General features: G+C 43.6%; 1 protein-coding gene, 1 long non-coding RNA gene and 2 other non-coding genes across 7 annotated transcripts in view; 3 read left to right on the top strand and 1 right to left on the bottom strand.

Annotated features, from left to right (window-relative positions):
- Window positions 1–173: 173 nt before the first annotated feature.
- Window positions 174–246, top strand: TRNAD-AUC (transfer RNA aspartic acid (anticodon AUC)). Its single transcript has one exon. It is a non-coding gene; the product is annotated as a tRNA-Asp (tRNA).
- Window positions 247–2,018: 1,772 nt separating this feature from the next.
- GNPDA1 (glucosamine-6-phosphate deaminase 1) lies at window positions 2,019–12,903 on the bottom strand. Of its 4 annotated transcripts, XM_072955870.1 has the most exons (8): window positions 12,324–12,734; window positions 12,217–12,256; window positions 11,783–11,912; window positions 8,741–8,842; window positions 7,196–7,378; window positions 6,028–6,212; window positions 4,168–4,342; window positions 2,019–3,513 (listed from the first exon to the last, which is right to left on the bottom strand). In XM_072955870.1, the coding sequence occupies exons 2-8, from the start codon at window positions 12,223–12,225 to the stop codon at window positions 3,413–3,415; spliced, it is 885 nt and encodes a 294-aa protein (XP_072811971.1). In that variant the 5' UTR covers window positions 12,226–12,256; window positions 12,324–12,734; the 3' UTR covers window positions 2,019–3,412. The 4 variants fall into 4 exon arrangements, with proteins under 4 accessions (XP_072811971.1, XP_072811976.1, XP_072811979.1 ...); XM_072955875.1 differs by lacking the exons at window positions 12,217–12,256; window positions 12,324–12,734 and adding an exon at window positions 12,761–12,903; XM_072955878.1 differs by lacking the exon at window positions 12,217–12,256 and having other exon boundaries at window positions 12,338–12,734.
- Window positions 8,101–8,172, top strand: TRNAT-GGU (transfer RNA threonine (anticodon GGU)). Its single transcript has one exon. It is a non-coding gene; the product is annotated as a tRNA-Thr (tRNA).
- A 10,293-nt stretch (window positions 12,904–23,196) lies between the features above and the next one.
- Window positions 23,197–24,753, top strand: part of LOC140689425 (uncharacterized) — a 41,835-nt gene continuing 40,278 nt past the window's right edge. Inside the window, exon 1 of the long non-coding RNA XR_012064358.1 lies at window positions 23,197–23,276. This is a non-coding gene — a long non-coding RNA (uncharacterized lncRNA). The remainder of the gene's footprint in view (window positions 23,277–24,753) is intronic.

Genomic DNA, 24,753 nt, shown 5'->3' with positions numbered 1-24,753 from the left:
TATCCAGTCATCTGTTGATGGACACTTATGTTGCTTCCATGTCTTGACTATTGTAAATAGTTCTGGTGTAGAACATTGGGATAAATTAGTCTTTAAGGAGATTGAATGGACTAGGGGAAATAGTTGGTGTTAAGGGCACCCTCAAGGTCCAAATTACTGTTTTGTTTTGGGGAGGAGGGTATAGCTCAGTGGTAGAGTACGTGCTTATCATTCATGAGGTCCTGGGTTCAATCCCCAGTACCTCCATTAAAAAATAAATAAGTAAACATAATTACCTCTCCCCCAACAAATTATTGTTTGGTTTTATTTACCTATTATTTCGTAACTCAGGATTCTGTCACAGTATGTCTTACTGAAAATTTAAGCATGCTTTATTAGCATGTCATCACAGTTCTGGTTTCCAGAAAAGAGGCATCAGAAAATATCCCAAAGAGGGATGGGAAATCAGGATGGCTGCTTTATGTTGGAGGGTCAGGAATGAGCTCAGATAAATGACATTTGAGCAGAGACCTGAGGAAGTAAGGGAGTAAGGCATAGATTTATCTGGGGTGGGGCTAGGAGGCCAGGCTCTTGTATCCATGTCTACTTTATAAATAGACGTATTGAATGGGAGAGGTGATGTCCATTTTTATGTCAACATGCTGCTACTTTTTACTAAATGATGAAACTTGAAGTACATCCCATCCACTCTTCCTGAAATACAACTCCATATATACTTAATGTTACCTTTTTGAGTATCACACTTGAGGTTTTATAGATAGATTGAACCTGTTCCACCTAGCTGTACTTAGTGTTTCTTTATTGATGAAATTGTCACAGCCTGGCCAATGGGAGCCTCATTAAACTGGATGCTTTGCCCTCTCAGTACTGGCTTGGACATTTTCTTAAAGCATCTTTGTTTTCTGGCAACAAAATATTCTAGGCCCACTCTTATCCCTGCCCCTAAACATATAATTGCTCCTCTCCAAGAAGCCCTGAGTAGTATCAGAGGCCCAGTCTGGCTCAGGAGTATACAGCCCACTTGATTCACATTAAGAACTAGTCGTGGCAGGATGACACTGCTCTTGGGCTACAAGGGAAACACAGGCCTAAGAGACAAATCTCTTTAAGGTCTCTCCTTTAACAGACATCTCCAGTTTAGCTGTCATCACTAAGTCCTTTCTCACTTCATTCTAAAACGATTTTTGTCTTACAACACATCTACTTAAAGTTTAATTCCTTTGTTACTGGATAAACAAAATGAGGTACATCCACAATGGAATACTCTGCAGCAATAAAAAAGAATGGGCTGCTCGCTACATGTTATGTGGATAAACCTCAAAAACATGCTTAGTGAAAGAAGCCAGACCCAAAAGATGTAATGCTGTATGGTTCCATTTGTCCACCAAAGATAAATCTTTAGAGACAAAGCAGATCAGTGGTCACCCGGGCTGGGATCGGAGTAGGGGATGAGAGGGATTGTGGTGAGGAATTGTACAACTCCATAAACCCAGTCAAAATCATAAACTTACATTTAAAACAGGTCAATTTTATCGGCATGTAAATTATCTTAATACGATTGTTAAAAAATTAAACCCTTCTTCCAACTTCTACTTGAATCTCAGATGGTTATACTGATCCAAGATGTTCCACTATATTGACTTTATTAACTAAAAAAAAAAACCCTTATTTTCCATAACTTGTAGTTTATAGACCCCTCCTGGTCACAAATCTGCCTTATTCTTTTTAATAGCTGTATCCTTGTTTGGATACCAAGCAGACCCAGAACATGACAATTTATTGCTCATCTCTTCATTCCTACCATTTTTTCACACAGGCGCTTCCCTTCTATGAAATATTTTGATTATTTCCCCCTCTGGTGACTGAAGAAGAGACCAACAGTTGCTGTGACTGTGACTTCTGCCGTGCCACTGTGAGGAGTGAGTGTGAAGCTTTGCTCACTAGCTTTTCCCAAAATACGTAAACATCAACCTAAACCAACTTCTGACCTTTGGGGGTAGAAGTCCATAAATGACACATTTTACTTGAAAATACTGGATTTAATAGAAAATATCACATTGTAAACAAGTCCACTGATCCATTAGCTTAAAACAGCATGATAGCACAATCACGTATAAAAGCTAAAGATGAAACGCTGGTACCAGACACAGCACTTACAGAGAGGCCTAAGCCAGGCTCTGAAAGGTCTTTCCTAGAAATAGAAGCAGCAGCAGCTTCGAACAGGCACAAAAAATAGGAAGGAGGAGGCAGCATCCACACCATCCAGGCATAAGAGTAAAAGGAAGGCAGAGCAATAAACTCATTTTGTGAACAAAGGGTGAGGGGCCAATAAAAGGGCAAAAGCAGTGTATTTCCTGATGTCTAGGGAACATCAGACCTTGCCACGTGAACCCGGGAGGGTAAGGAGGGCAGGGTATTTTAAGTGGGGAAAGGATAGTAAGCGGCCTCAGAAGCAGTTGGTATGTTTTTGGCACTCAACTCTCAGGGACACAGGAGAACTTGTGATTTGTGTGTAGTTTCTAAACTAATCATCGAGCTGCTTGCCCTGGCCCCATAACCTCGTTGAACAGAACAGTGAATCCTGGCGGTGTCTGTTGCCCCAGTGGACTGCCTACGTATGAGTGAGTATGTCAGAGGCGCCACACTGAGACCTTGGAACAAAACACAGGGCTCTGGTGGGAAAAAGGTTTCCGCCTCCCTCCCGGTGCTGGAGGGCCCCTGAGGGAGGGGAGTTTGACCTGGCTGGGCCCTTTGAGGCTCTGGGTTTTATCAGCAAAAGCTTTCTCTTTAGCTCCACCCACCCAAGGAGTCCTCTGAGTTCACGGAAAGGCCAAATGAGACAGCAGGAAAAAACAACTGGGGAAAGAAAGTAAGGGACAGTTTCCTTCCCACAGCGCTTGTTACTGACCAGAGGGACGGCTTCCCTACACTGATGTTAGACATTGAGAGTGTTCGTTCCTCAATCGGGAACAGTGATTTTCAAATAAGGGACAAGCCTGCTTCAGGGGGGCTCTTAAGATTCTCCAAAGAGGTTTTGTCCAATGTACATAAGCTCCTAACTCCCTCTCAGCTGACAGTCAGTGCCCAGAATGATAGAAAGTCCTAACAGGAGAGTACTGCACATGTGAACAGTGTCAGAGGCAGGATAAAAAGCTGAAAACCCCTAGTCGGTGGGGCGACATCAAAATTATGGAGTGATTTTTTTTCTTTTTTTCTGATTAAGAGTAAGTTACAAACAAGTAGCTAAACTCCAGGACTGGACTCCACACTGCAGAGCTAAGAACAGTAAGTTCACCCACTTATCTGGAGTAACCATACTAGATTAAAGAAATATAATTCTGTCCTCCCAAAGACAATTTCCAGAAAGACCCGCCTGTCCCAATGAGGTACTTGACACTAGGATTAGCACAGGCTAATCACTGTATGGTTTCTTAGAAGACTGGCTTTTCTCTGTTTCTTTCTCTTTGATACTGTACAAGGGGTCCACCAACTTGTTATGAACAAGCATTAAACCTACAAAAAATTAAAAACAAAAAGTCGTTAATGCAGGCAGAGGCAGAGTATCAGCACTAACATCCAGGAGCTCTCAAATTTTGTCCCAGAACTGACTCATCATCTTTCCTCTGTGGCCCCAAATGATAAACACTCTAAGAACAGGAAAAGAAGTTGTTACTGCTAATGAATGCTAGAATCCATGTGGCCTTTATTAATTCAGCCTCTAGAAGAGTTGGCCATTAAAAGGTTAATCTTTTCACCAAAGAACAAATCCCTAATTTGCCTGCTCACTAAATGTGAGTGTCCTTTTAAAGGGAAGGGAAAAAATCTTCCTGACAGTTCAGTGCCTTGCCTAGAAGGAAAAGGCCCGTACGAGTTCTAGAAAGACTGAAAAACCTGAAGCTCAGTATCGCTGCAAGGAGATTACCAAATAGCTCTTGAAACTATGACTTTTCATTTCACTTTCTTCCCTTCTCTTCAGAGCAAACAGGCCTCCAGAAATGGACCCTTGCAGTCATAGATGGAAGAGAAAGCTGTGTTCTGAGGGTAGGGTTTGATTTTTATTAAAATCAGAGCTGTCTAGTTAAAGTGGCCAAAGCATGCAAGCTAGACTCATGCCTCACTCCTGGCACACCTGAACTTGGCCACCAGCCCAGCCCACTCCTCTGTCACCTTTGAAATACTTGACGGTCTTCACTTTCAACTCCAGGGTGGCATCCTCGTCGCACACAAACACCGTGCGGGGATGCTGCTGGAAGGCAGACACGGTCCACATGTGGTTCACCCCCTCCTCAATGGCCTTGTACAGAGCAAAGGCCTTGTGAGCACCTGTGATGAGGATCATCACCTGGGGATTGGAAAACAAGTCTGTGATGGAGGAGAAGGAGCAGCGGAGCTGGGCATCCAGACACCTGCATTCTAGTCTGGCCACCCAAAACGATCGTAAGGACTGTTGTTTTTATATACCGCTGTAAGTAGTTAGCATGCGGCACACTGTGCTCCATGCTCTGTGTGCTTTATCAAACAAGTAGCCTGAGGTGGGGAGCACCCTTATCCCCATGTCCTAGGATAAGGAAGTAGGCTCTGTGACAGGGGGTTAAGTAACTTGCCCCAGGTTGTTTCTGACTCAGACTCCATGTTCTTGACTGCCACGTTATTACTGCCTCCTGGCACCTTTGACGATGACTGTGAAAGTGCCCCATAACAGATGCGCCATACAAAGGCCCACTCCTTATCCCAGCAGTTCCGATCCTGGGCTCAGGGGCTCCTAGGCTAGGTGAGTTTTCACAGTCATAAATGATAAAAGAGGGGACCCAATCTGCACCACCTACAAGGAGGCCTTGGAAGTTACCTGTGTGGCTACTAAGGTCAGACCTCAACAAGGCTGCCCCTTAAACTGGTCACTTTCAGTTCAGAGTATCAGACCTACTCATGTGACTTAGAGTAATGCTTTTTGTCTAAACAAAACGCACAAACTCGTCTCAGCAGTTAAAGTATCAGGACATGTAAGTGCTGGAAAGTGATTAGAAAGAATTCAGCTCTGCAGATACCCTTTCACTGGAATTCACTTGTACCATGGATTGTGAGCAGGATTTGCTGTTCCTTTCTTGAAAGATGAGAAAACAGAGGCATAGAGAAAATGTGATTCTGCTCAGGACCCCAGAACTCATTTTAGAAAAGAGAATTTCATAATTCCCAGCCCCAGGTCCTTTCCCAGATCAAGGTACACCACACAGAACAGGAAAAGCCCTTAGATGTAGTGTTTACAGGCTGCAAGGCCAAAAACAGTGACCTCCCTAGGTACTGACTCAAAATCGCCCAACAGAAATCTGGTGCTATTGCTCATTTCACAAAAGTCACTTTAGACTGGGAATCATTTTCACTGATTTACATGTTTATTTACAGACTTGGGCAAAGAAACCTGAATCTAAAATGTCTGTAGCTGCTTTCCACTGAATATATCCCAGAAATAAAGAGAAAATTCTTCTAATGCAAGTAAGGAAACTGGAACCACAAAAAATTCAAATAATACCTAACTTTCTATGGAAAGACTCACTAAATTCAACTCAAGACACTTACATATCTATCACACTTGTCCACATTTATGAATCTGAGCACAGAGCTACAACCACAAGCCTCCTGCAGTTGCAAGGGGAGCTCCCTTCAGTGACCACCACTGCAGAGAACCAGAGGGCTCCTCTCAGTATCTGAGCAGGTACAAGTCACATTCTGACATTAGTGGAGTGGGGCTCCTATTGCCTGTGACAACTGGAAAGGGGTAGGTAAGTAAGTAGAGACCAGGAGCCTGGGGCCTCCTGGGCAGTCAGTGCTGAAAGGTTTCAGCTTACACTGGGAACCATGGTTACCTCCACAGAGGAAGGAGATCAGTGATAGGGTCACTTGGAATTTTAGCCTTATTTTAGAATGTCTTTATTTTTAACAAACATGTATTCAGGTGGTAACTGTATCATTTAATAGCAAAAAGGTAAGTCCAGCCCCCCAGTAAAGGCCTGTGGATCCCCTGATCCTTACCTCTCTAGCATCCATGACAGTGCCCACGCCTACTGTCAGGGCCATGGTGGGCACCTTGGTGAGATCTCCATCAAAGAACCTAGCGTTGGCGAGGATGGTGTCCATAGCCAGCGTCTTCACACGGGTCCTGGACACCAGACTGGAGCCCGGTTCATTGAAGGCAATGTGTCCATCAGGGCCAATGCCTGCCCAGGAGAGACAGTCAATGCAGCCCTGTCAGTCCCAGGGATCCAAGATTTCAAGAATGAATAATCTCTTCTTCCCGACTTGGGGTCTGAAAAAAACTGTCTCTCTTGCCTCATTCACCCCATGGGCAGGTAGACTTTAAGCATATGATCTTCTCTCATTTCCATCTGAGGCACACATAGACATTGTTAACTTGCTACCACCCTTAGAAAGCTAAGCAGGGAGCAATCCAGAAAGCTTCTGCCTCCCCACATCATCCAAGTGTAACTTCTTTCTCTCCTGCCAGTAGTCAGGGGTCCCACCCCTGGGATAAAGTTGCAGCGAACAAAACACAGGGCCTGGAAAGGGACTGCCAAGTTTATAAAATCTCAGAACATGAGCACTCCTAGCCTCTTCCTCCCCACCTTGAAGTAAAGAAGGGTTAAATTTGGAGCAACAGAGAGACTGTTCAACTGCATACCCGTGTGGGTAACCCCAGAGGCAGTGACAGATGGAAATGTAAGAGGGCAGCTCAGGGTAGGAACCAGCACAGACCTGACAGGGAGGCACCAGAGGTCCCACCCTCTCTCCACCGCTCTAACCGGCTGACCCTGGACAAGTCACAAAATGTCTCTGGGGTTCAATGCTATCTAGAGCATGCAGAGGCTGATGGTAGAATCTTCTGAAGCTATATGAGGCTGTGATTTTGAATGTTTAACTAAGCCCCAGGACTGATCATAAAACCTTCACTGGGGAATAGACTCTTGAGTCCAAATCCAAACACCTCAATTGACAGATAAGACAGACAAATGCAGAAAGAGGAGATGCCCAAAATCAGGGCTCCTATTCTGTGCCTGCCCTGCTGCCTCAGGCTAAGAAATGGCCCGCACTGTCAGCCATGCAGAGAGAGGAAGCTGTGTGGAGACAGGTGTGGGTCTTGTCCTCCTTCCCCTATGTCCCAGCTGCACTGGGCCCGCGCTGGGCACTGCAGTGTTGAGCTCACCTCCAACAAACAGCTCAATCCCACCCGCAGCCTTGATCTTCTCTTCAAAGGCGTCACACTCGGCCTGCAGGTCAGCTGCGTTCCCGTCTAGAATGTGGGTGTTTTCTGGGTGGATGTCAATGTGCTTGAAGAAGTTGTTCCACATGAAGGAGTGGTAGCTCTCCGGGTGGTCTCGAGGAAGGCCTGTGGAGCCGCGGCCGCACGGTCAGGCCAGGCAGAGGCACAGCTGGGATACCCCCAGACCCTGGGAGGCACTTCCAGGGAAGTGCTCATCAGGGAGCCAGCCCTCGCACCCTCAGTCGCGCGGGAGAGGCTGGGCTGCTGTGCCCGTCTACCCACCACCATGGCCCGCGGCCGTGGAACTGAGCCACAGGAGCTACACACCGGGGACCTGAGGAATCCCCTCATTCTGATTCCTTTTCACAGGGAATGACTGGAGGCCAGGGCCACTCTGGCCCTCTGGAGGTGGGCTAGCCTCCTGCGGTTAGGCTGGGCCCATCTGGGCAAAGAAGCAAGCACGCCCCTTTCCCTGTGCCTCTCACCCCATCACTCACCCCTAGTTATACCCTGCTTAGCCTGAACCCCAACTTGAACACCAGGAGGTTGGAGAGAATTATTTCAGGGCTTCCCCAAAAGGTTTTTTTTCAGTCAAGAAGAAAAAGAATGTTTAAAATGCATGTTTCAGGGGCTGGGGGAGTGGGGAAATGGGTAGTAAGTATTTAACGGGTAGAGAGTTTCAATTTTGCAAGATGAAAAGAGTTCTGGAGATTTGTTGCACAACACTGTGAACTTGCTTAATGCTGCTGAACAGTACTCGTAAAAATGGTTAAGATGGTAAACTTTATGTGTATTTTACCACAATTAAAAAAAAAAAAAAGAATGTTTAAAGTGAAACCATGTGGGTAGGGGGTATAGCTCAGTGGTAGACCATGTGCTTGGTATGCACAAGGTCCTGGGTTCAATCCCCAGTGCCTCTGTAAAACGGGAAAAAAAAAAAAACAAGAATAAAGTGAAGCCATTACAAAATGATGCTGGTAGGTGGGGAGGGTAACAGAAGCCCAAGGTGCCACTTTTCAGCAATAGAAAAGGACACCAGTCTCAGCTCCCCTCCCAGGGCACTTGGCAGGAAGGGGAACTGGAAGGTGAACAGTGGAGAGACAGTCCAGCACAGACACTGGGGGGAACACATCCCAGCCATAGGACTCCAGATCCCATTTGTAATCATTTGTTCCAGAAAGAAACGGCATGGAGTTGGGGAGGAGGCAGAGGAGGAGATACACTAATATTTATTAAGCACTTGCTCTGTATAAGAAGCTTCCACTTCTGTTATATCACTTAATGCTTGCAGCCTATGAGGTCAGCTTTATTACCCTCATATCATAGCTGGGTAAACCAAGGCCTGGAAGATACAGGTATCATCAACTGAGCCTACCGCCAACGTCACTGGTTTCCTGAGACATCCTGGATCCTCTTCTGAGCTGATCCTGTGAGAGGAGGAGTCAACTCTTCTGGAACCAGGTAAGACCTCAAAATACAAAGACTCACCCACATACTCATCCATGTTGAAAGTCTTCACATATTTGAAGGACAGGTCTCCATTCTTATAGTACTCAATCAGCTTCTTGTAGCAGCCAAGCGGGGTGCTCCCTGCCAAGAGAGGCCACAGCTATGAACCCCTTCAGCCCCCAGTTCCTGGAAGCCCAGAGGGTACTCAGGAATGAGTCAGGGCTGCATCACCAGGAGAAACTGTCAGATCTGAGAGAAACAAGTCAGATCTTGAGTCCTACCCAGTGCTCCAATCCCAACTGCCATCCATTGCTTGTTTAATGCCTCTTCCCCTCCTAGACTGTAAGCTCCAGGAGAGTGGGGCTGTGTCTGTCTTGTTCACTGCCCAATCTCTAGCACTCAGCACACTGATGATCGAAATGACTATGATTAGCACGCAAGTGAACATCAGACTTAACTACTGACATGATATTCCCTGAGCAACCAGTATGTGAGAGGCACAAGGTCACCCAGAGAACTGAGGGACACAGCAGCTACCTTGGGAGAGCTCACTGTCTAGGAGTGGGGACGTGAAGCAGTAATGTCAGCTGTGCACAGGTCCTCCTCTGGGCCGGGGAAGACATCCCTGTGGAGCAGCAAACTCCTCAGTCTCATTAAAAAGTCAGTTATAAAATCCATATAAAAGGCAGGAGGATGGCTGCAGATTTTAAAAAGCCTGACTAGACACTGGATTAATTTAAAAAACTATAAAAGATAAATGTGGACAATTAGGGAAAATTTTAATATAATTTATATTAGATGATGTTGTGGAATTATTTTTAATTTTCTTAATGATAATAATACTGTGATTATGTAAGAGAATGTGTCTATTCTGAGGAGATATGTGCTCAAGGATTTAGAGGTAAAGTGTTAGGATGTCTGGAACTTACTTTCAAGTGGCTCATAAAAAAAATGTGTGTGTATGTGTGTACAGACAGGACATGAGCACAAGAGATGAAAGCAAATGTGGCAGAATGTTAACAATTGGTGAATCTAGGTAAATGGTACTGTACTCTTCTTTCTGCTTTTCTGAATATTTGAAACATTTAAAAATAAAAAGATGGAAATAAAAGAGCCCCACCCAAATCAGATCATTCTTCTCATAACACACTAATGGCCTCTCATTTCACTCTGAGTAATGGACAGTCTTAACAAAGGCCGTACATAATCTGGCCCCTGGCTACCTCTCTCCTCCTTAGGAATCCTGCTCCAAGCAGTTCTACCTCAGGGTCTTTGCACATGGTGTTTGTTGCCTTTGCCAGCAATGCTCTCCTTCAGGAACTGCACAGCTAACTCACCTCTTTAGGCCTTTACAAATGTCACTTTCTCAGAGAGACCATCCCTGCCCCCACATCCAACACTAATCCCCTCCTCCCCGCCTGAACACTCCCCTCTTTCCCTGCTTCATTTTTCTGCTTCCCTCCTATCATCACCTAGCATACTCTATATTTTGCCAATTCCCTTGTTTATTGTCTTGCCCACCACAATTTAAGCTTTAGGAATGCAGGGGGGTGTGTTCTTTTTACTCACTGCTATATCCCTGGCACCTAGAGCAGGTTGGCATACTGTAGGTGTTCAGTGAGTATCTGCTGAATGAATGACAGTGGCAGCCCCATCCACACAAAATTATCAGCCTGTCCCTGTAATACAGCCTTAGCCATGCCTGAGCCACACAGCATTCCTGTTCTTTCCCTGAGCTTCATCATGTCCATTTTCCAACCTTCCAGCATTCCCATCAATTCTGCAAGCCCCCCAGAATCTAGCCAATAAACTCTTTTTCTGCTTAAGTTAGCCAGAGTCAGTTTCAGTGGCTTCCACCCAGAACCCTGACTGGCGCTTCATCTAACAGAAGCCATGGGCCAAGCAACCCACATGCAAATGCTGTGCTGGTTCAAGCGTGACAGTCAAGAAGAGGCCAGGTATTCTTGGAGGGCCCTGAATACCACTTTGAGGGTCTTGGATCTAATTCTGCAGATGATGGGGAACTAGGGAGGGGTTTCAGCAGACACCTAGACTGTGACCCAAGGTCACGCCACAGTTAGTAGACAGGGTGTTAGACATAACCTGAGACGGTGGTTTCACAGGCATGTGCAGATACTGCTCCCACAAACCTCCAGAGCAGAAGTCAGGAACCTTCAGCCCACAGGCCAGATCTAGCCTGCTGCCTATTTTTGTACAGCTCATGAATTAAGAATAGTTTTTACATTTTTAAAGTTTTTAAAACTCAAAATATTATTTTATGATGTGTGAAAATTATGTGTACTCAAATTTCAGAGTCAGTCAAGTTTCACAGGCAGACAGCCACGCCCATTTGTGTATTGTGTATGGCTGCTTTCGAGCTACAAGGGCAGAGCTTAGTAGTAGCAACAGAAGCTGTCTGGCCAGTAAAGCATAAAATATTTACTGTTTGGCCATATACAGAAAGTCTGAAGACTCCTGCTGTAGTGGATGGGCCACTGAGGCAAGTCCACCCCACTTCTGAAAGAAGTAATTAGAACATTAGCCTTGACAAGCTGGGGTCAAAGTATCTTCCCATGAAGGCAACATTTTGATATTTTCCCAGAGAAACTGGGAGTGTTTTTCACTTAGGTCCTGTGTTTAATTAAGCCTTAGAGAAATGCTTTGAGTGACTCTCTTCTCAATTCTGTCAAGGATGTTGCTTAGCTAGGAGCACTCTATATGCAGAGAAGAGAAATTAGTTCATTACACAAAATGTATGCCTTCAGGTATTTCGACTTAATTGTGTTAAGGAAACCTGGTTGATAGGGCTGACTTAGGATATAGCTTTAAACTCAGAAAGTCTTTCCTGCCTAACCAAGATCCCTTCTACTCCAGGACTTTTTAGGAGCAAGCAGCAATGGAACCAACCCACGGAGGAAACTGCGTCCTTGGAGTTCTATGTCCAGGGGGCAGGGGAGTTGTTCACTCATAGGGCCAGTACCTCAGAGCTCTCCTTGAAGTCCCCAGGCTGAAGGAGCCTACCAACCTGGCCCCTTAAAAGCTCCTAATGCCCATGCCCACCCTCCCCATCCCACAACGCACCGGTGGGGAGCCCCAGGGTGAAGTACTTGTCTGGCCCTGAGTTAAACTGGATGATGCGGTTCCTGATGTACTTGGCCGCCCACTCACTGGCCTGAGAATAGTGGTCCAGGATGATGAGCTTCATCTTGGCCTGCAGGGGCAGGTGACAAAAGGAATGGGTGGTAAAGGATGGGGAGAAAAGGGTGGAGGTGGTTGGGGTGGAGGGGAGAGGACTCTTGCTGTCTGAGCCAAGAGAAAAGAAAGCCCCCTTCAGTTCACAGAGCATTAACACACTGGGCCAAGCGTCTCCACCACCCATCGGGAGGTGCCGCTGTAGGACGGACCTGGGTTCTAATTCTGGTTCCTTCATTTATCAACTGCAGGACCTTGATTAAAGGAGCCAAGGTCTCTGAGTCTGTTTTCTCTTAGGTAAAAATGGGGACAGCAACACCTACCTGACACATTTCATGACGCTGAATGTTAACTGAGAAAGTGCACGTAAACCACACGTAGTATTCATTCGATATGTTGGGCCCCTTCCCCACCCTTCTACCCCAGCCTGGCTGGATACTCTACCCACGACTTGCCCTCACAGAGGGCTCATGGGATCATCCTAGAGCAGCTGGGGGCCTGGAGACGTGTGCTCTCTTTCAGTACCAGATAGGTGCTCCCACTTGCCGGCCTTGCTCTGTGGATCTTCAGTTTCCCCCGAAGAACACGGGGTAAAGGTAGCTGCCCCGGAAGGTGGGCGTTTGCTGCCCCCGGCCCCCTCCCCCGCACTGCGGTCAAATCAGAGTGGGAAGGCCCGAGGCGGAGCTGACCGGTTTCGCGGTCCGGGGGGCAAAGGAGTGTTCTCCCCACCCGGATGGCTGCCCACCGCCCCTCCCTCCCGGGATCCGAGCGGATCGCTGAGGTCCCGGCCCCGGGGTGCCAGAGGCTGGGGCAGCACCGGACCCCCGCCCGCGAGGAGGGTCCCCGAGGACCCCACTCCCCACTTACACGTACACCTCCCGCGGCTGCTGTGGCGACTACGCCGGCGACCCCGCCCCGCGCGGGTCACGTGGCTGCGGGTCACGCGGCGCCGCGCTCCACCCGCGGGGCAGACTCCGAGGGGCTGCGGCTGCGGGGAGGGCTCTGCCCGGAGGGCCAGGGGCCGCCCACCCTCTCATCTCCGCTCGGGGCCGCGCAGGCCCGGGAGCAGCCGTGGGGGGCGGGGCCGGGAGACTGGTTTGGCGGAGGAGAGTGACTTGGGGGTCCCAGGAATGCAGTTCTCGGGGCCGCCGGCTGAGGCCGGGTTTTCAGTGCTTGGGGTGGGGCGGGGGAGAAAGAGCAGAATCTCTTCCTTTAGGGTTGGGCTTGGCTCTGCCCTCAGTTTATTATTATTATTATTATTTTCGTGTCATTTACCGAGATATTACTCCTTTTTTTCTTTTAAATAAAATGGATTTTTTCTTGACCTTTTTTTTTAAAAGGTCAATCTTTGCAGCAGTATAAACTAGAGAAAAAGCTAGGTCCCTGGTCTCTACTTACTCCCTACCCCGAGATATAACCATTGCTAACAGTTTAGGTTAAAGTAGTTTTTTGTGACTATCCTTCCATCGTATTTTACAGAAAGGAGAACACACTACAGTCAGCTGGGCGGTCACACCGTGCGGTTCCCTCGATTCGGCCGGCCCCGCCCCTTGAGAGCCTGGGCTTCGTCTGGTGAGACCCAGCCGTGGAGCTAATACCTGTACACTTCGAGGGTCACGTTCTTGGGCTTCAGTGTTGGTGTAGGTTTGGGGGTTTTGTTTTCTTGTTTTTTAAATTCAGGTAGAAATCTCATCTCAGCCTGAGGATTGCAGATGTTTCTCAGTGAGGTTCCCACCCCAGCCTCCAGATACATGAGACAACACGGGCCTGGCCCACAGCAGTTGACTTCAGATCTTCCCAGAAGTGACTTCATGTGACCTTAATTGGGCCTGTTTCCCCTGAGTTACCCTTTCTGTAGGGAATCAGTGCAGGTGTCTGTTAAGCCTGAAGGCTCTGGAGTCAGCCTGGGGACTAATCAGAAAGATCTGGGTTTGAATTCTGGTTTGGCCGCTATCCACTTCTTGAGTGAGTGACTCAAGCAAATTACTCAGCTTCTCCAGCTCTTAACTTCCTTGTCTGGAACACGGGCATTGAGTAGAAATCAAGAAATACTGACCTCATGTGGCTGTTGTGAGCAGTAAGTGAAATACAGTGGGCCCTCCGTATCCTTGGTTCTGAATGTACAGAGGAACCAACCTCAGATGGAAAATAGTCGAAAAAACATTCCTGAAAGTTCCAAAAGACCTAAACTTGAATTTGCTATGCTCTTGCAACTCTTCACATAGCATTTATGTTTTATTAGGTATTATTAATAATCTAGTGATGATTTAAAGTGTACGAGAGGATGCGTGTAGATTATACAAATACTGTGTTACTTTATGTAAGAGACTTGAGCATACGTGGATTTTGGCATCTGCAGGGGTCCTGGAGCCAATCCCCGGGCAATACTGAAGGCTGACTGTATTAGCACAGCTTGGCATTCATGGCTAGCCTTGGTTACCTCTGATTTCCTCCTATCCGCCTCACAGGCCTCTCTCTAACCCTGAAATGCTCTCTTCCCTAACCTTCTGCCCTCCTCATGCTCCTCACACTCCATCCCTGGGTTTCAACTGTTACCCACACTCATCCACCCATCCTCTTGCTTTGGAACTAAAGTTGATTAATTAAAAGAATTCTGAGTTCCCCTCAAATTTTTTTGTATGTCAGTTATCTATATAGTCTCTGTGTATTCTCTTTCCTTCCTGTCTTGAAGACAGATGTGATGGCTGGAGCTGGGGAAGCTATATTATAACTATGGGGCAACAAGCATGAAGATAGAGTGGAGGATAGAAAGAACTTAAGTCCTTGATGTTTGACCAGTGCGAGTCCTCCTACTTCTGGACTTCCTCTAAGGAAATAATGAATAGCCACTGTTGGTAGAGTTTTCTGTGACTTGAGATTAAAAACATGACTCACTGTTACAGCAGATGACTCAGGTCTTCCTTGGGGTTTTGTTGGTATTTTGGAGAGATATCTTTCTTCTACAAGAATCTTGAGCTATAAAATCTAGGAAAGCTTAGAACTGCCAGTAAAGAAAATAGAACCAATAGAAAAGAGGTACAGAGCTCTGCGGTGTCATTTGAGCTGCCTAGATCTAGCCATGTCCAAAGCCGAATATCCTCTGTTGGGTTTAACAGTTGGGTGAATAAATGAGTGAATACAAAAATAAATATCTTTTTTCCCCTGAGGCTAGTTAGAAGAAACTCTGGAAGGATACTGAGTTATCTTTTGTGGCATAGCAGATCACCCCAAAACTTAATGGCTGACAACAATAATTGCAATAAGGGCTAAAAAGAAAGGTGCTATCAAGCCGTGCAAAGACATGGAGAAAACTTACATGTGTATTACTGAGTGAGAGAAGCCAATCTTAAAAGGCTATACGTTGTACTATTCCAACCATATGACATTCCAGAAAAGGCATAACTGTAGAGACAGTACCACGATGGTTGCCAGGAGTTATGGGAGAGGGTGGGATGAACAGGTAGAGCATGGAGGTTACCGGATAGCGAAACTATTGTGTATGATACTATAGTGGTGGATACAAGTCGCTATACATTTGTCTAAAACTGTGGTGTGTACAAGAATGAACTCTGATGTAAGCGATGAACTTTGGGTGATTATAACGTGTTGGTTCATCAGTAGTAACAAGTATACCACTCTGGTCAGTATATTGAGTGAAATCTCTTGAGAGACCCTGAACCAGAATCACTCAGCTAAGTCAGTCCTGAATTCCTGACCCACAGAAGCTGTGAGATAATAAACATTTGTGGTTTTAAGCTGCTAAATTATGAAGTAATTTGTTAATGCAGCAATAGAAACCTAACACATTCAGAAAAATTCCATAGGTGGGGAAGGTTTGGAGCAGGGGATTCAAGCAAGGCCTGTTTCTCTCCCCTGTGCTTGGAGATGCATCATCTGACCCACCAGAGTCTCCATCCTCACGCACACATTCCCACATTGTGCGGCCCTCTGCCGAGTTGGGGGACTCTCCTGCCCAGGCTTCTGCTGAGGCTTTCTTCCTGTTACTTGGTGTCTTCTGCCTTCTCATTATCTGAGGACATGTCTTACCTCTATTACCGACAGCTGTATCTCACTGATCTTTGCATTTCCCGTACCACCTCACTCAGGACCTTGCACATAAAAGCCAAAGTCCTGCATGTGTCAGAGCATTGGCTCTGGAGCTCCGTGGTTCCGATTCTAGATCACTGATGTATTAGCTGGAGAACTTTCTTAACCTCTCTGCGCCTCAGTTTCCTTAAATGTAAAATAGGGGAAATAATAGTAACTATTTCATAGGGTTGTAGTGAGGATTAAAATATGTTGACACAAGTAAAGCATTTGGAACCATGCCTGATGCATGGCAACTACTCCATAAATATCAGTTATTAGGTTGAATCATATAAAGTTGTCATTTTTCTGGGTCAAAAAACTAAATATTGGCAATGTCATGTATTTTAACCTAGTAATAGTATCTTTGACCAGAGTTATATTTGAAGAAACAGTCCAGTAACCAACCAAAATTGTTACTAATGGCTCTAGAATAACGTCAAAGAGAATCCAAATGAGAACTCAGAGCACATCTTAAAATTCTTCCTTCATTCCTTTTACTGCTACCAGGAAACCTTTCTCTACCACTCATTCTAACCTCCCAACAACAAAAAAAAATCTCTGCCCCAACAAGCCCACCTCTCATAGCCAGCCAGAGTGGGTGACTGCCTGCCCTTCCTTCAACTTGCCTTTGTTCACCTCTTCCTCTTAGTGAATTTCTCCCAGTCCTTTTTGATGCAGATCCCTGGGTTTGTTGTCCTGGTTGTCTCTCTTTTCCTCTCTCTCATTCAAAAACCCAGATGTGGTAGTGCCGAAAACTGGCTTCTTAGGGAGCAGAAGGGAGGGGAGAGGAAATTCCTTTTTTCTTTTTAAGAAATTTTCATGGCGGCAAAGACACGTAACATGAAGTTTACCATCTTAACCATTTCTGAGTGTACCGTTCAGTAGAGTACACTCACATTGTTGTGCAACCCATCTCCACAATTTTTTCGTTGCAAAACTGCAACTCTCTACCCTTTAAACAACCACCTCATCTCCTCGTGCCCCCAGCCCCTGCAACTGCTGTTCTACTCTCTGACCCTATGAATTTTATTGCTCTGGGTGCCTCATATACGTGGAATCATACGGTTTCTGTCTTTTTGCAACTGACTGGCTTCACTTAGCATAATGTCCTCAAGTTCCATTCATGTTATAGCATGTATTGGAATTTTCCTTAAATTTGCGTTAAAGGTTGGAAATTACTCCGTTGTGTCTTTGTACATGTGTAATATGTATATGTATGATGGTATTATATATATATAACAGTATAATACATATAAACCATATTTTTAAAATCCATTCATCTGTCCATGGACACTGGGTTGCTTCCACCTCTTGGCTATAGCATATCCCCATTCAAAGGGGAAATGTGAACAAATTTGGGGATTTCAGGCTCCTTCACAAGGGAAAGACAGTAAACTGTGTAATTGCATGGTTCAAACAGTAAATGGGAAAGCAGGTCTGAGCCCTAGGAGAGCCACACAGATCAGAGCTTGGGTGGCATATCCAGGAACGGATGCCAGAGCCACTCTGTATGTTTGGCTTTGATTCCCAGCTTTACCACTTACTGATTGGGTAACTTCTGGGAAGTCACTTAATTTCTTTATGCCCTGATTGCTTCATCCATGAAATAGGAAAAATAACACCTTCTTTATAGTGTGTACTGTTCCTGCCAAGAGTAATTACCTCAGGGAGGAATAAATGATTTAATATATGTAAGGCACTTAGAACAACCTGGCACTGAGTTAGTTGTCACTGAAGGAACGTTATAATTCTTACTAGGGTTTTGAGATGGTCCTTGAGTTAGGATTTGGTCATTGAAGAGTAGGAGGGAGGCATTACACACAGGGATGATCAAAGGCATGGAGGCACAGAGGCTGGGGTCGTCATTTCCAGATCTAAGAAATAAAAACACAGGACACCCAGTTAAATCTGAATTATTTCTAATTTCCTATGCATAGGTACTTTGAGAGGAAAGAAAAATATTGCATGAGACATACTCTAAAAGGATATTTTTGTTTATCTGAAATAAATGGTAAGTGTCTAACTCCTCTCTTTATATTTCCCTGGTGATTTGGCTCCTCTTAATAGTTCCATGTTTCACAGAATTTGCTTATAAAATTCCTTGAAGTTAAGTCTATGTTGAATTTACATTTTAATATGATTTCTTTAGTGGTCACATCCAAGTTATTTTGTTCTTGGCCATTGAGCATTCACTAATGAGAAATGGTGCTCAGCGTTAGCACTGGGCGCCAGCATATACTGGCATAAAGTTAACTGCTCCGAGAATTGCTCTTCAGACTTCATTGGCTGAAGCCCATAATCCCATCTTTCCTAGCATAGCTTGCTTTTCCCACTCTTCAGGGTTACACTGCATCTCTTGATCAATAACTCTTCTAAATGTCCACAAACAAAAAGGAACATTGTTATCGATTTTTATTCCTTTTTTCCTTCATCATTACGCATGATGATTCCACCCATTTCCACGCCGAAAGAGTATTTAGTAACATCCATGTAAAAGAATTGAATTTTTCAGTGGGTGAAATTCATTTTAAAAGATAGGCTTAGCAAGTTCTGCAATAATTATCCACTTTGGGCTAAAATTTATTTTCCTGTTCATACATAATATTGTCCCTTTTAAGAATAGCTTTGATAGTAAAAGGGGTACATTTTCCATTGATTCTTCAATGCATTCAACACATTCCTTTAAGGACCAAAGCACTACAGAAACATGGTTCACTCCTCTTTCCACTGCATAATCATATCGCTTAATTAACATTGAATAGGAGGAAGAAGAAATACATAGACTTCATTCAACGCATTATTTTAAGAGTCAGCGAGAATTTGGGGGTCCCTTTCCTGAGAATTGAAGCATAATGTCAGTGCTTCAAATAAGTGGAGGATTCTCTCAGCTATGGTGTTTAGAGAGCTAGTGGGTTTTGAATGTGGGAGAAATAAAAAGTAACGGAAGGCCAATAGAATCACAAAAAGTCTTCAATCTAACAGTATAAATGCTGAAGTAGGAGAACACTTCAGGACAGTGACTTCAGTCCCAACACAAAAGACATCAGATACTCTTGAGGGGTGTCAAGCAGAACATGAGCAGGACCACCAGCACCTTCCATAGAATTGTTCACACTTTCTTCCAACTTGAAATAAACATTGTTTGTACCTTTATGCAGACATCCACCAAAAGGTATATTTGTATTGCCTCCAACAGAAGTAGTAAAAATTTCTCATTAACTGTTTTTAAAAAAAAAATAAAACTTTGGCTCTATTCTGATATCCAAGAAGTTCCCTCGGTAATGATAATACTCCATCTTGACCTTGACTTTGGTCAAATTCTGATATAAGCATTCAGTTACTCAACCAAAATGTGTGCACTTATATGGGAAAAATTTTTTTCTTTCCAGTTTTATGAAGATACAATTGATTTTAAAAAGGCAGGGAGGGAAATAGCTCAGTGGTAGAGCACATGCTTAGCATGCACAAGGTCCTGGGTTCTATCTCCAGTACCTCCATTAAAAAAAAATCTATCTATCTATCTATCTATCTATCTATCTATCTATCTATCTATCTATCTATCTATAATACAGCTAAGTTTAATGTGTACAGTGTAATGATTTGACTTACATACATCATGAAATGATTACCACAATAAGTTAGTGACCATCCATCATCTCATAGATGCAAAATAAAAGAAAACAATGTTTTTCCCTGTGATAGGAACTCACAGGATTCACTCTTTAACAGCTTCCATTTATAACATGCAGCAGTATGAGTTATATTTACCATGTTATACATTACATCTCTAGTACTTATTTATCTTATAACTGGAAGTTTGTATCTTTTGACCGCCTTCATCCAACTCCCTCTCCCTGCTACCCCTCGCCTCTGGTAGGCACAAAGCAGAAACTGAGTTCTTTCCTATGAGTTTGTTTTTGAAGTATAATTGACCTACAACACTATGTTAGTTCCTGGTACACAACATAGTGATTTGGCATTCCTGTACCTTTCAAAATGATCACCATGATAACTCTAGTTACCACCTGTCATCATAGAAAGATATTACAGTGTTATTGACCATATTCCTCACACTATACATCTCATACCCCGTGACTCATTTACTTTGTAACTGGAAATTTGTACCTCTCAATCTCCCTCACCTGTTTCATCCTCCCACCACTCTCCCCTCTGGAAACCACCTGTTTGTTCTCTGTATCTATGACTCTGTTTCTGTTTTGTTATGTTTGTTCATTTCTTTTTTTAGATTCCACATAAGTTGAAATCATACGGTATTTGCCTTTCTCTGTCTGACTTATTTCACTCAGCATAATACCGTCCAGGTCCATCCATGTTGTCACCAGTGGTAAGATTTCATTCTTTTTTATGAATAATTCCACATCTTCTTTATCCATTCATCTATCAGTGGGCACCTAGGTTGCTTTCATATCTTGGATATTGCAAATAATGCTGCAGTGAACAAGGGGGTGTATAGATCTTTTCAAATTAGTGTTTTTGTTTTCTTCAGATAAATACCTAAGAGTGGAATTGCTGGATTGTCTGATAGTTCTCTTTTTAATTTTGTGAGGAATTTTCATAGTGCCTTCGCCAACTTACATTCCTACCAACAGTGCACAAGTGTTCCCTTTTCTCCGCATCCTTGCCAACATCCTTGCCTTGTTATTTGTTGTCTTTTTAGTAATAGCCATTTTGATAAGTGTGAGATGATAACTCATTGTGGTTTTGTTTTGCATTATTAAGTCTTGTTTACATATACAAAAACTACATAATTTCATGTGTATAACTGGATAAATATGGATGTATGCATACCTTGGTAAACAATCGCCACAATCAAGGTAATAGATATATTCACCTCCAAAAGTTTCCTGTGTGCCTTTATTTTTGTTTTTGGGGTGTGTGTGTGTTTATGATTAAATCTTCAGTCAGTGAGAGAGTCTGTGTACAGATTTGCTACTGTTCCTGAAGTCTCATCTGGAAGGGATTCTACTTCCAATAGCATTATATGAAAGCCTTTTTCAGAAGAAAAGTACAGCACGAGGGAAAAATGGTTTCTGCATTGTGGCTTTGCCATAAAAAGGTGAGACATTTAGATGTTTGATAATTTCTCTAGTAACAAATGGAGCTATTATATTATTATTATGGCAGTAGATTTCATCCTAGCATTTGAAAATGTGCTTGCAGTTTTGGAACTGTAGTAGTATATCCAAAGACTTACTTGAGCTGAAAGAGTGATGATGGTATACAATTGTGGAAGACCCTTACATTTCCCTTGCGATTATTTTATCTTCTTAATCTGAATTTTTCTTAATCAAAAAATGGTTAGCTTATCTCTTTCCTTAGTACTAGAGGAAATCATACATCTCTTATGCTTAGCCCTTAATATATGCTGGTTTACAGCTGATTCTCCATCATCTTTTAATGGTAAATGAACAACTGCATACTGCAGAAACCTTCAAAGGGAATTTTTTCTTATTTAATAAATGTTCACTATTCAGAAAGTTCAGCACAAAATTTACACTTGCTTTTTATATTTGGGGGTTCATATATACATGACAAATGGATATCTGATAAAGAGTTAATACAAAATATATTAGGAACTCTTGCAACCTATTAGCAAAAAATAAACAAAACCATTTGAAAGTAGGTAAAGGATCTGAATAGACTTTTTTCCAAAGAAGATATACCGATGGCCAACAGGTACTTGAAAAGATATTCAACATCAATAATCATCAGGAAATGCAAATCAAAAGCACAGTGAGCTATCATCTCACACCTGTCAGAATGGGTATTATCCCAGGAAATAACAAGTGTTGGCGATGATGTGGAGAAAAGGGAACACTTGTGCACCATTGGTGGAAATGTAAATTGGTACAGCCACAATGGAAAAGAGTTTGGAGGTTCCTAAAGAAATTACTGGATCATAGAACTGCCGTATGATCCAGTAATTCCGCTTCTGCGTATTTATCTGATGAAAACAAAAGCACTAATTCAAAAAGATGTATGTACCCCCATGTTTATTGCAGCATTATTTACAATAGCTAAGATATGGAAAAAACCTGTCTATCAATGGATGAATGGATAAAGAAGGTGTGGTATATATATCTACACACACACACACACACACACACACAACAGAGTACTATAAAAGAATGACATCTTATGGAGCCATGAGAAAGAATGAAATCTTGCCATTGGCAACAACTTGGATGGATCTCAAGGGCATTATGCCATTGTGCTAAGTGAAATAAGACAGAGAAAGGAAAGACAAAATAGCATATGAGCTCACTTATATGTGGAATTTAAAACAACAACAAAAAAACAAGTTCATAGATACAGAGAACAGATAGGTGGTTTCCAGAGGTGGGAGGGATGAGGGGTAGGGGAAATGGGTGAAGGGAGCCCTAAGGTACAAACTCCCAGCTATAAAATAAATGTCATGGAGATGTAATGTACAGCATAGTGACTGTACATGCAACTTAAACTACATTGCATCTTTGAGAGCTGTTAAGAGAGTAGATCTGAAAAGTCCACATCGCAAGAAAAAAAATTTTGTAACTATGGTGACAGATGTTAACTGGACTGATTGCAGTGATCATTTTGCAATAGGTAAAAATAACAGATTATGTTGTTCACCTGAAACTAATATGTCTGTTATACCTCAATGAAAGAAATATGGCAGGAAGGTTTAAAAAAAAAAAAAGGTAATAGAAACCACTAAGAATCAAAGAGATCGAAGGTGATAATCTCACAGCTGCAAGAGTGCATCTGTCATTCACAAATTCAAACTCATGACTGACTATAAACAGGGGCCCAACTGTTAAAAGGGCTGCAAATTTGCAAACTAACACAAATTGAACTTGACATCTGATGCAAAAAAACCCAAAAAACAAAAACAAAAAAACAAAACAAAAAAAGAACCCTTCCTGTTAGCCTGAAAGAGAGAGCTGTACTTTTACAGCAAAGCCTCCCCAACAAAGCCTGAACTTATTTTATGTAAGATTTGGAGAGCCTGGGCGCAGGGGCTGGGGGACTTCCAGAACAGGAAAGATTCAGGGGCGTAAGGACTTTTCAGCTGTGTTAGTGACTCCCTGGAGCAAGGCTGCCGTTCATTCGCTGGCTTTCTAGTGGCCCACGGAGTGAGGCACTTGCTGATTGGCTGTCGTCTAGGAGTCTGGGGTAGTCATTGATTGGCTTACTTTCAGAGGCTTGAGCCTGGCAAGGATGTGCTGGTTTTCAGAAGCATAGTTACTGGGATGAAAGTATCGCTGATTGGCTGATTTTCAGAACAAAAAACGTAAGTTACTTCTAATTTACGGTGGTTCCTGTTCACGAGTTGGGACTTTGGCCAAAGAACAATGTTTTTCTTTCCTGCATATGAAAATAAGTACCTTTCATTCCCAGTCTCCCCTTTTATTTCCCTCAGCCAAACCTGCAGGAGACCATAAGAGGCTGTCTGGGTCTTTATTTGTGGAGATGTGCTTTTTAGCTAGTGATGCCCATTAAGTGATTTAAGCACCAATTACTGGGGACAAAAAAAAGCTCTGACGTCTAGTTCACTTCCTGGGAGCTCTCTGCTGCCGATGGAGATAAAAACCAAGGAGGGTCCTCCAAAGCATCCTTGGAATTTATCACTGAAGGCCTCCTCATTGGGGAGTTAGTCTGCTTTGAGGAGTATAGCTTGTTTTCCTGGCAAAAACAGATCTCTGCAGCACAAAATGTATTACAGAGAGAGCAGGACAAAAACTTTTGAAAACAGAGGGATTGGAAGCAGTGAACCCACTCTAGCAGAAAAGTATCATCATTCTAGCAGCTAATACTTGCTGAGCACTTATCACGTCCCAGGAACTGTCCCAAGTGCTTTGCAAACATTGTAATCTCGTTTAGTCCTTAAAACAATGCTATGAGGTAGATACATTTGTTCCAGTTTTACTGATGAGGAAACTAGTATCCAGTGGTTTAGAAATTCACCCAAGGTCACGTAAGTAGCTGATCTGGGGTTTGAACCAAGGCTGTCTATACTCCTGGCCATTTGATCATACTGCCTCAGAAAGAGGGCTTCTCCCAGCACAGCCTAAAAATCAATGAACAGCAGCAAGCATAGTTGCCATGGAAACATGTGGTGTTCCTGAGTACCAGCATAGCTCCTGGACTGTAATTTTTTTTTAAACTGAGGTGAAATTCACATACCATAAAAGTAACCATCTTACAGTGAACAATGCAGTGACATTTAGTACACTCACAGTGTTGTATAATCATCACTTCTATTTAGTTCCAAAACATTTTCCTAACCCCAAAAGGAAACCCCCTGCCCATTAAGCAGTTTCTCTCCATTCATCTCTCCTCTCAACCCTTGATAACCACCAAATCTGTGTTCTGTCTCTGTGGATTTACCTCTTCTGGATATTTCATATAAATCGAATTGTACAGCATGTGATCTTTTGTGTGTGGCTTCTTTCCCGTAGCATAATGTTTTTGAGGCTTATCCACATTGTAAGCTGTATTAGGTTACCTGTATTCTTGGTCATGGCTGAATAACTTTCCATTGTGTGCACCAACCACAACGTGTTTCTCCATCCATTCACTGATGGACGTTTGGGCTCCTCCCACCTTGTGGCTATAGTGTGGCTGTGAACATGTTTGTACAGGTACTTACCTGCGTACCTGTTTTCTGTCCTTTGGGTAGATACCTAGGAGTAGATTGTTTGGTCATACGGTAATTCCGTTTAACTTTTAGAGGATCTGCCAAATCAGAATATTAGAATCTTCCCTTG

This window comes from Vicugna pacos, chromosome 3 (genome assembly GCF_048564905.1).
Source record: "Vicugna pacos chromosome 3, VicPac4, whole genome shotgun sequence".
Lineage (NCBI taxonomy): Eukaryota > Metazoa > Chordata > Mammalia > Artiodactyla > Camelidae > Vicugna > Vicugna pacos.
This window is presented reverse-complemented; position numbering and strand designations above follow the sequence as displayed.

What these genes read in the sequence shown, in the direction of transcription:
- GNPDA1 (XM_072955870.1), bottom strand. An exon ending in GATTGAGCTGTTTGTTGGAG is followed by an intron (nt 6,213 to 7,195) that starts GTGAGCTCAACA and finishes TCTCCTGGGCAG; the next exon opens with GCATTGGCCCTGATGGACAC. An exon ending in GACCGTCAAGTATTTCAAAG is followed by an intron (nt 3,514 to 4,167) that starts GTGACAGAGGAG and finishes AATTTTTTGTAG; the next exon opens with GTTTAATGCTTGTTCATAAC.